At 37.8% G+C, this 13267-nt stretch overlaps 1 protein-coding gene across 6 annotated transcripts in view; it reads left to right on the top strand.

The window, feature by feature from the left end:
• The window catches only part of KMT2E (lysine methyltransferase 2E (inactive)), a 66455-nt gene that overhangs the window by 48064 nt on the left and 5124 nt on the right, over positions 1-13267 (top strand). For all 6 annotated transcript variants that reach the window (XM_082766921.1, XM_082766920.1, XM_082766919.1 and 3 more), the window contains exons 15-23: positions 1354-1518; positions 2349-2657; positions 4725-4979; positions 5153-5297; positions 6043-6296; positions 6434-6490; positions 8005-8568; positions 10900-11198; positions 13107-13195. In XM_082766921.1, coding sequence (XP_082623047.1) covers positions 1354-1518; positions 2349-2657; positions 4725-4979; positions 5153-5297; positions 6043-6296; positions 6434-6490; positions 8005-8568; positions 10900-11198; positions 13107-13195 — 2137 coding nt within the window. The remainder of the gene's footprint in view (positions 1-1353; positions 1519-2348; positions 2658-4724; positions 4980-5152; positions 5298-6042; positions 6297-6433; positions 6491-8004; positions 8569-10899; positions 11199-13106; positions 13196-13267) is intronic.

Below are 13267 nucleotides of genomic sequence, written 5' to 3'. Positions count from 1 at the left end.
TAAAACATTGCAAACAGTATACTTGCATTGTGACCTATGGAAACCAAATTGTATTTAATTAGGATAACAGATCAGATTAAACAGAACTTCTAAATTAATTTCAAGGTGGCACCAAAACTGCACCTACCCAGGCCTTACAGAAGTTTAGGGGGAGGGATTTATATTCCTTTTGGTCAGTACTTCCACAGTTGTCACTAGCAAAATTAGTAAGACCTGTGTTTTTAACTCTACCTGACATCAGAAAGTAAAATCTCTTCACGTTAATAATTTGCATTTTAATGTGAAATCTGAAGAATGACAGCATGAGCTCTAGTTTTAACGTACTGCAGTGTCTTGTCATGCTTTTGAGGAGCAATACTCAGTGAGCACTGTTGGACACGCTGCCTTTGGTCCAGAGAACATACTGGCTTTTTTTTGTTTGTTTTTGGGCGCTTTACTTTGGTATTCTTACTGAAGTAAAACCGTATGGAACCACATTACAGTGTGGTCGCTGTAGTAGTTACAGATGTAATTACTGTTGTCTCCATCATGAAGATTTCAAATAATGCAAGCTTGCATGTGTTTTAACATTCAAACAAAGGCAAGCTCAGTGGCAAAAACAAAATTGTTCCTCATCCGCTCAAATGAGCGATGTACTTGCAGGCGTTTTCTTTGATGCAAACACATTGCACTGTTGTTGAGCTGCCGGCATTGAAAATAAATAAAGCTTGTAATAGAAGCCCTCAATTCTGCGGCATCTGTGCTGTCTTAAGCAGAGCTCGGTGCAGGTAGGGAGCTACCTCTTTAATAGGACTAGACTTCAAGTACTGATCCACAGAAAATGTAACCTCTGTGGGTGACCCAATGTTATCTTACTTCAAATCAGTGATTGTTGGATGCTGGTTGCATGTTTTGATATACTTCATGGCACATTGGAAAATTGAGTCAGAGGATAATGAAGCTTTTTTTTTTTTGTGGTACTTCTGTGTATATAGTAAAATTTCATGGTTTTGGTCATGAGCTTTTCATTGCATTTTAAATATTACATGGGATAGTAAGTAACCCAGTGATGTGTGTTCTTATGTTTATAGGCCAGCGATATACCAGTAAATGTCTGTTTAGTAAGTTCTTTAATCTAAAACAGGACCCTCTCTTCTTGTTTGTCACGGTTGATGAGAATGCAAGCCTTTCTTCAGAAATCTGCAGTAATTGCAGTCATTCTAACTTCTCCCTGTCCTCTGAGCTTTGCTGAAAGTGATCTGCATGTCAACGTACACTGTACATGCTCTGAAGCACTTTAAAAAAAACTACACAGTATTTACAGATGCGAAAGATTGACTGAAATTTGATGATGATTGTTATTATATCCATCAGACAAGAGAAGAACGGAAAATGGAAGCTATCCTGCAAGCTTTTGCCAGACTAGAAAAAAGAGAAAAAAGAAGAGAACAGGCTTTGGAAAGGATCAGCACAGCAAAAACTGAAGTTAAATCAGAATGCAAGGAAGCACAGATACTCAATGACACCGAGTTTATTCAGGTATTTACCTGGAACTTTATTTTCAAGCTGGCTTTTTAAAAGGCGATGTTGATCAGTTTGGATGTCGATTTACACATTAAGATGTATAAAACTCTCTTAATCACCTGAACTCAAACACATTTGACCAAAATCTGGATAGTACTTCGAGATGCTCATTTTGATGCTCATTTTATGCATAGGAGTTGCTTTTATGTAGGCACCCTCCATAACCAGCAGAGAAAGCCTTGCTTCTCTAGTGTGTTATTCAGAACAGGTTGTAGTCTTTTCTTTCAAAGTAGTTATTAAGGCTTAGTTTGTTCTGAATTCTTCTTACATCTTAATGTATCGTAAACATTTTTTAAGTCAATTGTTGCTGGATGCTAGTTCTCCTTTGCAAATAATCCCACAGATGCTCAGTTTGGGTTGTTTCCATGGATAGTATTTGTCAGCGTGCTGTTAAGTCCTTTATGGCAATTCTAAACACTCAGCAAACTGTAAGTTACAAAAAGGATATTGAGCTGAAAGACATCATAGTGTAAGCAGATGATTTCTAGCCTATAGATGAATGAATGTGGTATAGGAGTTTCTGTACAAACCTGCAGTGATCTGACTGGTGACTGGTCTGTGTGAATACTCTCCCAGTGATGCTTGGGAGGAAAGTATGGGAAACATGGTAATCTGCCTTGAAGTAGAGTAGAAATAGTAATTTTAAAGTGTTTAGCTCTAAAAACAGAAATGAGAGGCTTTTTTGACATATAAAAAAGGAGGAACTGATAACATTTTATTTTAAGAATGATATGTAATTTTACATGTGTGTGAGATCCATCTACTAATTTTCTGTCTTGTACCAGGAACCAGCAAAAGAAGAAACTGCCACCAAGCCTACCCCAGCCAAGGTTAATAGAGCTAAACAGAGAAAAAGCTTTTCTCGGAGTAGAACTCACATTGGACAACAGCGTAGACGACACAGAACTGTGAGCATGTGTTCGGATATCCAGCCATCTTCTCCTGATGTGGAAGTAACTTCACAGCATAATGAAACTGAGAATGCTGCACTGGTAGCTGAGCCCGAAACAGAAACTGTTGTTACAGAAATGGTTACTGAAACAGAAGCTCCAGCACTTAATAAATGCCCTACTAAGTATCCTAAAACAAAGAAGGTAAGTCTCTTGAGGGTGGGGAGGAGGGGATGGACTTTGAACAGAGGTTTATAAAAAGTATAGACAGCTACATTTATATCATAGCTATATATGGATTAAAAAAAAAAAAAAAGCCTTTCTTCTTTAAAAATTACCATTACCTGGCCACTCACTGGTAATAAATTGAGCTTTTAAAGTTGAGTTACATCTATTAGAAGTAGAACCTCCTAATATTTAAGAGAATTCCAAAACACAGCTTACAGAATAATTATGGAACGAATGTTTTCTGGGGAAAGTGCGTTCTAAGTAGACTGAAATTATATATATATAACTGAAACGTAATTAAAACTGTTAATTGCAGGTGGGGTGTGTAGAATTAGCTTTCCTTCCTTTATTCATCATAGACTTTAGAACGTATTTCAGTGGCAGTGAACTAAACATCTTAAAATAATTAGTTTCCAGTACTTTTGAGGCATCTGTTCTGAAGTGAGTGGATTTGAATACTCAAAAGTTTACGTGGATATCTGGGAGGGAAGTATTCATAACTCTCTATAGTGCTTTGTTTCAAATGATTTTTTTTTTTATTGCAATGCGTTGCACACAGTTTGAAGAAATGTTGCACTATTTAAAGGCACTTAAAAACATCTGAAAACTGCAGGAGTGAATAAAACATTCTGCTCTAAAATTGCAGATGGCATTAAAAATTTCTGGTTTTCTCTGGCATGCTTATGAGTTATTCTGAATGTTTTACTGGGGAGGAAATGGGGGCAGCGGAAGCAGAGGAAGAAACTTCTTGTTGATGAACAGTAACAATTGCTAGGTGACTTTAATTAAATCCACAAATAGATAAATACATGCAAAGTTCACATATCTGGTGCAAGAGTATTAATTACATCGCTACTAAATTCTTGTCAGAGAGGAGCCTGGAATCTCCTCTTTTGTGTGCTACAAAAAAGCAGAAGTCGTCTCAATTTTACTGTAGTTTTTTCCTGTTCCATGTTTTTAAAGGTAGATACCTGGTTGTATTTTACCCAGTATATCTTAAGTAAGGAGAAAGTCCTGATTTGAAACTAAATAGGTTTGTTTAAAAAAACAACTTAGTGCTTTGACAGATTATCATAGCATTTAAAATGATATTAATAATTAATGTGCTATTTTTGCATGTCTTTAGCTTTGCTTACCTCTGTAAAAATTGGGAAATTAGTTCTCTGTAAAAGATACAAAAAATGATAACAATAAGAAAAAATAGTGGATGAAGTCTTTCAAGAAAATCAAGATGTTGCGTTCCACACTGAATTTTTTTCAAGCTGTTACAGTGCAGTGAATGCTGGTATTTTTATTTCTTGTGTAAATCTTTTGTAAGAAGTATCCTTGTCTTCTAGTAATGCTCAAAAAAAATATCTGAGAACTATTTTGCAACTTAGAAGGCAGTTTTATTCTATACTGTACATTGCAGCAGATGAGTAAAGCTGCGTGTTTTGAAATGAAGAATGTTGGTCTGAATCTCTTGGGTATTTAATTCAAAGACCTGTATACTTACTAGAGTTCAATTGTTTTATTTCTGGTACCCTATTAAAAGGAACTAAAACTACACTTGTATGTCTTTCAGAAACACTGAACCAGATAGGAAAAAATAACCCTTTTTGGTACATGTACTATAATTTAGCTACTATAAGGAAGAATGTTCAAGGCATCTGCCTGACATGTTGACTGAAGCAGAGTCCTGACAGCATGGAAGTCTGATAAGGAGTTTACTTCACTTTGTCTAATTAGCATGACAAAGTTTTTCATGAGTTTAGGTGCTCAGGCTCAATTTTAAGTGTCTTGGAAGTATGTTCAGTGAAAGTTAAATATAAAAGAACTAAATGTTCTTCATTTACAGAAAAACAACAAAAGCTTCGTTATGTGGAGCAAATGTATAGTGCTCCCTTCCATTCTCCCAGTTATTTCAGCAAACTGTCTTCATATTCTTGCCCAGCTGTCTTCTGATTTGTGTAACAGATGACTAGATGAGTAATAAGACTAAAAACTTTCTGAAAGCCATTAATAGAAAACACTCATAAAACAATTTTTTTCCTCTTTGTTTAGCACTTGGTCAATGAATGGTTAAGTGAAAAAAGCGATAAGACGGGGAAGCCTGCAGACAGTGTTTCAGAACGGCCTCTGCGCATAACTACCGACCCTGAAGTTCTGGCTACTCAGCTGAATTCTCTACCAGGTCTCACGTACAGCCCACATGTATATTCTACTCCAAAGCACTATATTCGTTTTACTTCACCATTCCTTTCAGAAAAGAGGAGGAAAAAAGAACCCGTGGAAAACATTACTGGCTCTTGTAAGAAGGTAATGCTTCCCTTCATTATGGTTCCCCATGCCATAGTACTTCAAAATAAGTCTTTATTTGTTAGCATGAATTCAGGCCAAAAAAAAGCTGCTTGGCACTTGAATTGTAATACATTTTTGAAGTATATATCTTAAAGCTGTTAAATCACTGATGTCAATGTGTTTTATTAAAGCGTTGGTTGAAGCAAGCTTTGGAAGAAGAAAACTCGTCAGTGATTGATAGATTCAGTTCACCATCACAGGAGAGATCTAGAAGTCCAGCCATCAATGGTGAAAATAAAAGCCCTCTATTACTGAACGACGGCTGTTCCTTAACAGGTGATGCTTTTATTAATACAGTACATAAAAGTTATGTCAGTAGGTAAATGTGGAGGGCTGCAGTTTGTAAAGTGATGAGTTAATGAAAATTCCAGGGGCATTTACGCTGTTTCCTGATAGCTTGTCTTTTGGATGGTTGTTGGGAAGAAAGGCTTAGTTGCATAATAGCTGTTTTTATTTTCCCATTTTCTTTAAAGTATAATTGATGCAAAATCAGTAACAACCATTTCTCATAGTGAATCTGTACAGATGGTCACTGTCAACAAAAGACTAATGTTTTTGAATATAAACATCAAGAAGTTAGATGTTGTTCTGGATATTCATGCTATTAAATTCAGTGGCCCTGTTGCACCCAGCGGAAAAGTTGTATAATCTCAGGAATAACATAAAATGGGAACGTGCTAGAAACCATGCTACTGTGAGAATACGGAGCATATTAGATGATCCTTGTGTACAGAGCTTGCATTTCCATTTCTTAGCTGAATAGTCTTAAAGATGCATAGAAAGAGACGTTTTTTGGACATGTAGGCAGTTCTTCCCAACATCCTTTGGGGAGGGGGAAGGGGACCAACACTTACTGATCTCTGTACGCTATTAAGTGTATTTTTCAGGAAGTCTACCTCTAAGAGAGATCTGTCAGCTTACTAATGTTTTAATGTGGAATTCATAATTTTATTGCATCAAGCATTTAACTGTAATTACTATATCTAGATCTCCTGTACCTTTTTTGTGATTTTTAAAGCAGATCTAACAACACCGCTAAAAAAACGAAGACTGTATCAGCTGTTGGAGTCTGCATTCTCAGAAACGTCCACACCTACTCCTTCTCCATACGCCACACCAACTCACGCTGACATCACTGCCTCAGAGCCATCGCTGTTCGCTACTCCTCCGAGGGTAAAAACAGAAGATGAAACCTGTAGAAATGGTTACAAACCCATTTATTCACCAGTTACTCCTGTAACTCCATGTATCCATGGGAATACCATGCACTTTGAGGTGAGATTTATGATGGAGTTTGGTGTGATTAGATTTTTATTGTTTGGGTAAATCAACAGTTGTGCTCCTATTACAAGGGAGTGTGCCGTGTTTCTCTAGGCCAACAATTGACTTGCAATTTCTTCTTATTCATTTAGAATATTTCCTCACCTGACAGTTCCCCAGAAATAAAAAGGCGAGCTTACAGTCAAGAGGTAAGGATGTTTCCAAAAACTGCAAAACGTTTCTTGATTTCATCAAGAAACAATGCTTTTGGTAAATGCCTGCTACTGGCCATTGCACATTTTGTGGGATTTTGCCTCCTTACAGGTTTTATTTGCCTATTATATATTTCCAGTTTTTTTCTTAAACTGGTGCTTTCCTCTGTTTTTTTTTTTTTTTTTTTTTTTTTTTTTTTACTGTCGCTTAAAAATCCTGGTGACTATTGTGGATGAGCAGTAAATACTGCAATTTACAGAAAAACAGCGCTTGTGCTTTTCAGGCTGTATTTAGGTTTACATTAACGTGTCCTCTTGTTACCAGCATCTCTTAAATGTTTTGGTTGAGCCTAATTATGCTTAGAGTGGGAAAAAAGGTAACAAATGTGTTTCATGTGGATTATTTGAGGTACAGCAGGTGCTGCTGGGGTGGGCCCGGATTGTTGCCGGATAAGGGTATGTTCCATTGCATGGGAACAAGTTGTGTTGGTGAACCACTAGAGGGCAACGTGATTCATAGATACCAGAACTTCCACAGGGATGCTTGCATCCAAAAGGAGAGTGACAAAGTTCCACAACAATACGGAATTCGAATTGTGTGATAACTACAAAATACACATAAATATGCTGAACCATAAACTTTATAGTGCCTAAAAGGAACAGGTAGAAGTAATCAGCAATAAAAATAATCAGCTGTTGATTTCTGGAGAACTTCACTTTCAGTGGATCTTGCAAAAGAATGGTCTAAATATTATTTCCTTTGGGCCAAGTGTGGATGTATGTATAAAGCTTACTTATTTTTAGGTCAAAATCTTAAATGTTGAAATACACAATTTTTCATGCGATCATAGCTGTTGATTGAATTTAGTATTTACTTCTAAACTGGTGTAATTGAATGAGTGTTTGTGACTCAAAAAGAAGAGTTTTACGTAATAACTTTGCATTGTAATGCAAATGATTCTAAAAGGGTTCACAAACGCCTCAAAACAGGTTAGTTTAGAAAAGGTATTTCCAGCCATGGATATGTGCTGTTTTTTTCATGGCTAACAGTTTTAAGGAGTACAGAAGTCAGTTTCTGTAACTTCTCATTGTTTCCTCTGTCGAATACTGATTTTTAACATGGTCTTAAAATTCTAGTGTTTGGACGAGCTTCTCCCCTTGCCCCCACCAACTTTTTTTTTCTTTAAATGTGTTTACAAGGATCCCTTTTATTAAGTTAAGTAAGGCCTTTGTACCTAAGGACTTGTTGCTGTTGAAGCTTCTCTCCTTCCTCTGCCAGTAATAAGCAAAACCTGGTATTACAAGTTTATTTTGACTTTGGTTCATACATATTTCATTAAAATACTTTTATTGGTGGTAGTGGAAATAAGTGTCTGGCTACACAACTGTTTCTTAAACTCATGGTACTGCGAGGTCTTTAATCCCGTTTAAAGGCACAAATGAATGTTGGAATAGTTGTAATCATGTTGCAGTATGGAAAAAGAGCTGACTTGTTTTTTTTCTTCATGCAGGGATATGACAGAGCATCAATTCTAGCACTGAATTCTTTCAGAAATTCCAACCTGCCAGAAATGGGTCTGCAAGAAATAAAGACTATTGGATATTCCAGTCCAAGGAATAGGACTGATGTCACTCGGCAGTGCACTGGCGAAATGGAATCTGTGTCAGACCTCCAGCTGGGACTCGAAGTTATTGAGCAAAGTGCACTGCATAAAAACCTGGAAGCCCCCACACATGATAGGACTGATTCAAACAGCCAATTAGAAACTGCTCATTGTGGACGGGGCACAATTTATTCTTCCTGGGTAAAAAGTCCCGACAGGACAGGTGTAAATTTCTCAATGAATTCTAATTTGAGGGACTTGACCCCTTCACATCAGTTGGAGGTAGGAGGTGGATTCAGAATAAGCGAGTCAAAGTGCCTGATTCAAGACGATGCTAGAGGCATGTTCATGGAAGCATCTGTTTTTTGTACTTCAGAAGATGGAATTGCATCTGGCTTTGGAAGGACTGTCAATAACGACAACTTGATGGATGGAAATTGCACACCCCAGAATCCTCCACAAAAGAAAAAGGTTATAATTTTAAGAATCGTTTGGTTTTTCTTACGTAGTCTGGTAATGACCTTTCTATAACAGAAAGAAACATACTAAAAAACAACAACAAAACAAAAACTGACAGCTAAACTTTTTTTTTTTTTTACTACACTGTAGGCATTATTCAGGAGAACTCATGAAGAGCAAAGTAATGTTGCATACATCCATTAGTAAATTCAATTTTTAAAAACAATATATACAAATTCACTTTTTTCTATTTTTAATTTTATTTCTTATGAGTCTTTAATGAAATGCTCAATAAATAATTGCTTTTCAGGTTTGAAAATAGTTGCTTGTGCCACCAAGTATTAAAACATTCCATTCTGTTAGAATACTACCAATTTTATCCTATACTGGGAACATCTTCTGTGAGTTACTATTGGAAGTCACACTAAGGTTTATGATACTAACCCTTGAAAATTCCAATTTTGATGTACTTAAGGTATCTTGGTTTTGCTGCTATGACCACACAAGTCCATAGTTAAAAGAAATCTTTTTTGGCTTGATTTCTTTTTTATAAAACACTTTGTTTGGAAGATAAGCACAGTATAAACTTGCTACTCTTCTCAAACAGCCCCTGTAGGTAAGTTCTTTGGTCATGGTCAGCTGGAACCAAAACTGGAGGTCAGCCTGCATAAATGTCTTGACCCTGTTGTCAGGTCTTCTCTTTGCTCCTTGGCAATAGTTTCAAATGCAGAAGCTTATGCAGTTCTGCCTCATAATCTGACTGTAGAAATTAATGCGATTTATTTTCCTCATTAAAGTAATGGTCAGGGGACTAGAGGTGTATTTTCTGTGTGTATACACGTGTAGGTAACATGCACGCACAATGGGGTTTTGATTTTTTAGGTACCATCCTGCCTTCTTGCACTTGTCCCTTCCCTTGTGGCTCTGGGACAAACTGCAAGGGAATGCTTATGAGTGTACCTTCAGAAGTTTGCCATCAGATCTGCATTTTGTGTTTACCTGTCTTTATACTGAGATATAACTGAAATAAGGCCATAGCTTTGTTCTTACCTGGTCCTGAGTTTTGTGAGAGGCTTTCCCCTCTGCCTTTCTTCTGCTGCCCCCTCCCCCCAGTCCCCTTAGAATTCATGTGTAAAGGTCTCAGTTGAAGGCAACAGCCAGAAATAATTTGGTCTGTACCCCTGAAAGAATGGTTTTTAGGTTTTCCAGGGACAGACAAATTTAACTACACTTTGCAGTCTAAAAGGAGGAAAAACAATTCTAATTTAAGGTGAGGGGAGAAATCCGGATTTCTGTAGGAGAATAATAATCAGAAGTCTTTTGCTAAGATCTGCTAAGACATGTGTGTTCTTACACAGTTGTTAAAAGAGGATGCCCCATATCGCAGTGTTTCTGTGGGTTTTGCTTCCTTTATTTTCTCTCAGCATTACACAAGTTCATCCTGTTTCAATATTGGACGTCATGGCCACGCTTCATAAAACTTGCCCTTTCTTAACATTTAAGCTTTGCCTAAAGCAGTCTTCTTCAAGGGATCCCAGTGATGTGGAAATAACATGAATTGTTTCAAAACAAGATCAGTTCTTGGCCTAAACTTTCTCTTAATAGTGTTTTGACTCTTCTGTACCCTGGCATACAGATGAGTTTTTAATAGATAGAAAATGTTTATATAGAATTGTGTGTGTGTATACACAAAAAAATATGAACTATACACATATGTACGTATAAAGTAGAACCGCCTGTCCCTTCCTGTGTCATTGGTTTTGGAAATAAACATTTTTACTTCAAATTTATCGTTGAAATACACTGAATCAGTGTTTTAGAGTGTGGTAAAGATACCAATTTAAAACAAATTGCAAAACAAATGTCATTCTAAGTCACAAATCCTTTATATTAAGAAAAAAAGCTCAGTATCTTTTGATCTATGCAGTGGAGTGAAGCAAAAGCTTGGTCTGTTTTTCACATGAGGTAGGCAGAGTGAGTGACTCAGACTCTTAAAATTGCCATTACTATATTGCTGTCCTCTTAGTAACGCCTGCAGTTCCAGGAGGGGCTGTGAAGTCCCTCATAGCTTCAACCAGCAGAAGGGCTTCAGCAGTGAACATTTTGCTGATTCATAAACTTCAGTGTCTTCAGAGGCAATATACGTGCCTCCACTTGGCAGAAGCCTTACTTTGTGTCTTCTTTGATAGCCGTTACCAGCTCTGTAAATTCACTGCAACTGTGGTGAGATACTTTCAACTATGCCTGTCTTCTTTTAGAGCCAAGTAAATGGTATCTCACTGAAGGAATACATTTAACTGAAAATGCCAAGAAGGAAACAAACTTTTATTCTTTTTTCCATAGGTATCCTTATTAGAATACCGTAAGAGACAACGAGAAGCTAGAAAAAGTGGCTCAAAGACAGAAAACTTTCCACTTGTTACCGTGTCTCCTCATGCAGCTGGTGGAGGAAGTATAAGTAGTAACAACGGTGCTAATGATGGGTACAACAACAGTGGTGAAAATGGGGAGCAAACAGAGAACGCTGCGAGCCTACCTGCACCACTGCCAACTACTGTTTATAACGCAGCTCCAGAAGACGCTGGGAACAACTGTGCAATTAAGGAGACATCAAGTGAGAAGAGTGAGCCAGAGGTTCAGTGGTAAGTTACAAAACTGTAGGACAAAAGTCCTGCTGAATTATTTACTTAATTCTAAGTCTTGGATTTGAAGTATTTTCTTAGTAAGCGTGCAGTTATGGATTACTGATCAGAAGCCCTTCTTTCAAACTAGTAAACAGTTGTCCTACCTCTTACCTCAGAAATACAGCAGATACCTCATGAAGATGAGAATATGGAAAGTTATCCATAAAATATTGCTCACCTTATTTTCAGTCTGCTTTGGTATCTTATTTTTCGAGAGCAAAAATAGCTGTTAGCTTGAACAAGCGAGATCACCTGGTTCTGTAGCCTGTAAATTGTATAAGTGCAGTTGTGAATATTTAGAAAATGAAATGGAGTAGGCATGCTGCTGCACAAGTCATGCTGTGTGCGCTTGCCAAGGTGCATGGTGGAGGGAGCTACGTTTGGATGGAGGATGTTACAATGGCTTTGGGAGATACTGAGTCTGATTCTCAGCATGGCCTTGGCTCTGTCACTGCTTCATCTATGGGCTGAAGATATTTTTCATCTTAAGCCTCAAAACCTTTACAGAGATACCGTAGGAAATAAGGGTGGAATAAGGGAGTAATTTGTATTGATCAACAGAAGCTTTTAGAAGACTCTGAGGAGTCTGCTTTTCAGTGATCTAGTTGGAATGTGTGCTTTGTGTTTGCTGTCACCTAAATGCAATGTGCAGAGATGCATGCAGTCTGCCCGACAGTTCCTTCTGCTCAGGTAGACAGCGTGTGGAGATGCTTGCATAGTTGCTTATGGTGGCTGACTGCTCCCCTGTGTGCAGGCCATATGCTGCCTTGCACTCCCTGCCAGGTACTCGGGCAGCCTTAAAATCGTGGGGAAAGGTGGCAGTGTGGAGGGGGATGACACAGAGTGACTTCGGTTCGTGTAAATGTTTCGCAGCGTTTTCCACTGTGGTTTTTGGTAGCCTTAAGATAGATGGTCAGCTGTGTTGGCTCTGTCTCCAGAATGTTACTAGCACAAAATAAACGCTGCAGAAGTTCCTTATGCTCTAGAGAAGGCCTGGCAGTCTTGCAGATAAATATCTCTCTGCTCAGATGCTCCAACTATTCCAGAATAGAAGGATTTTGTAGAGCCAACTGAAGGGAGAACATAAGTGCAGTCTTCAAAACTTCACTGAGAAGTGGCTGCAAGTTCATAACGCAGAATGTAGTGTACTGTAATGAAAGCAAAGGGTCTGGGAAATAGGCTGAGCTGGGAAGAATTTATTAGTGACTTTTTTGCAGTACTCCTGCAGACAACCTCCAAACTTTTAAAACAACAGCATCGCAGAGTATTGCAATATGCTCTTGCCTGAAATAAAACTGAGTTTTGTAGAGTGTTGCCATTACTGTTTATGTTCAGATTGTGAGAATGTAATTGATGGTAAGACAGAAGACAAGACTCACTTCACCCCACATCTGGCGAATGAAGTCTAAAAGATTAAATCCTGTACATCCAGAGTTGGGCAGTATTTGCAACTATGGATCTGCTATTGAAGAGCAAGGTTTTTTTAATAAACAAATGACTATTTAAAACTTTTCTAGAAGGCTTTCTACAAATTGAGAATGTGAAGCAGTACTCACAACCTGTATCTTTTGATCTGTCAGATATTAAGAATAAAAAGACCTCCACAGATCTACAGATTATCTTTTTTTGTATTGAGAAGAATTGTCAGTTCTCATAATGTAAGAAGGTTGCAGGAAATTTTTATATTTAAAGTGTGAGAAAACAGGTATACCTAACCAAATGGCATCCCTTAAGAGGACCAGCTATTTGGCTCTTACAAGCAATCAACACTGTAAATTCTCTGACCTAGTATTTGCATGTACGGTGTCCTAAATTTGGTCCCTGGGAGTATATTGCCTTACTTTAACCCACGCTTCCCTCTTCCAGGACTGCATCAACCTCTGTGGAACAAGTGAGAGAACGAAGTTATCAGAGAGCATTGCTTCTCAGTGATCATAGGAAAGACAAGGACAATGGTGAGTTGATTTATCGTGCCAGAGGTAGATACATCTAACCACTTCCTTAGGTAGTCCGTAATCATTCTAATG

Source organism: Aythya marila (genome assembly GCF_965140915.1).
Source record: "Aythya marila genome assembly, chromosome: 1".
In the NCBI taxonomy this organism is placed as follows: domain Eukaryota; kingdom Metazoa; phylum Chordata; class Aves; order Anseriformes; family Anatidae; genus Aythya; species Aythya marila.
Note: the sequence above shows the minus strand (reverse complement) of the source record. Positions and strands in the feature narration are given on the sequence as shown.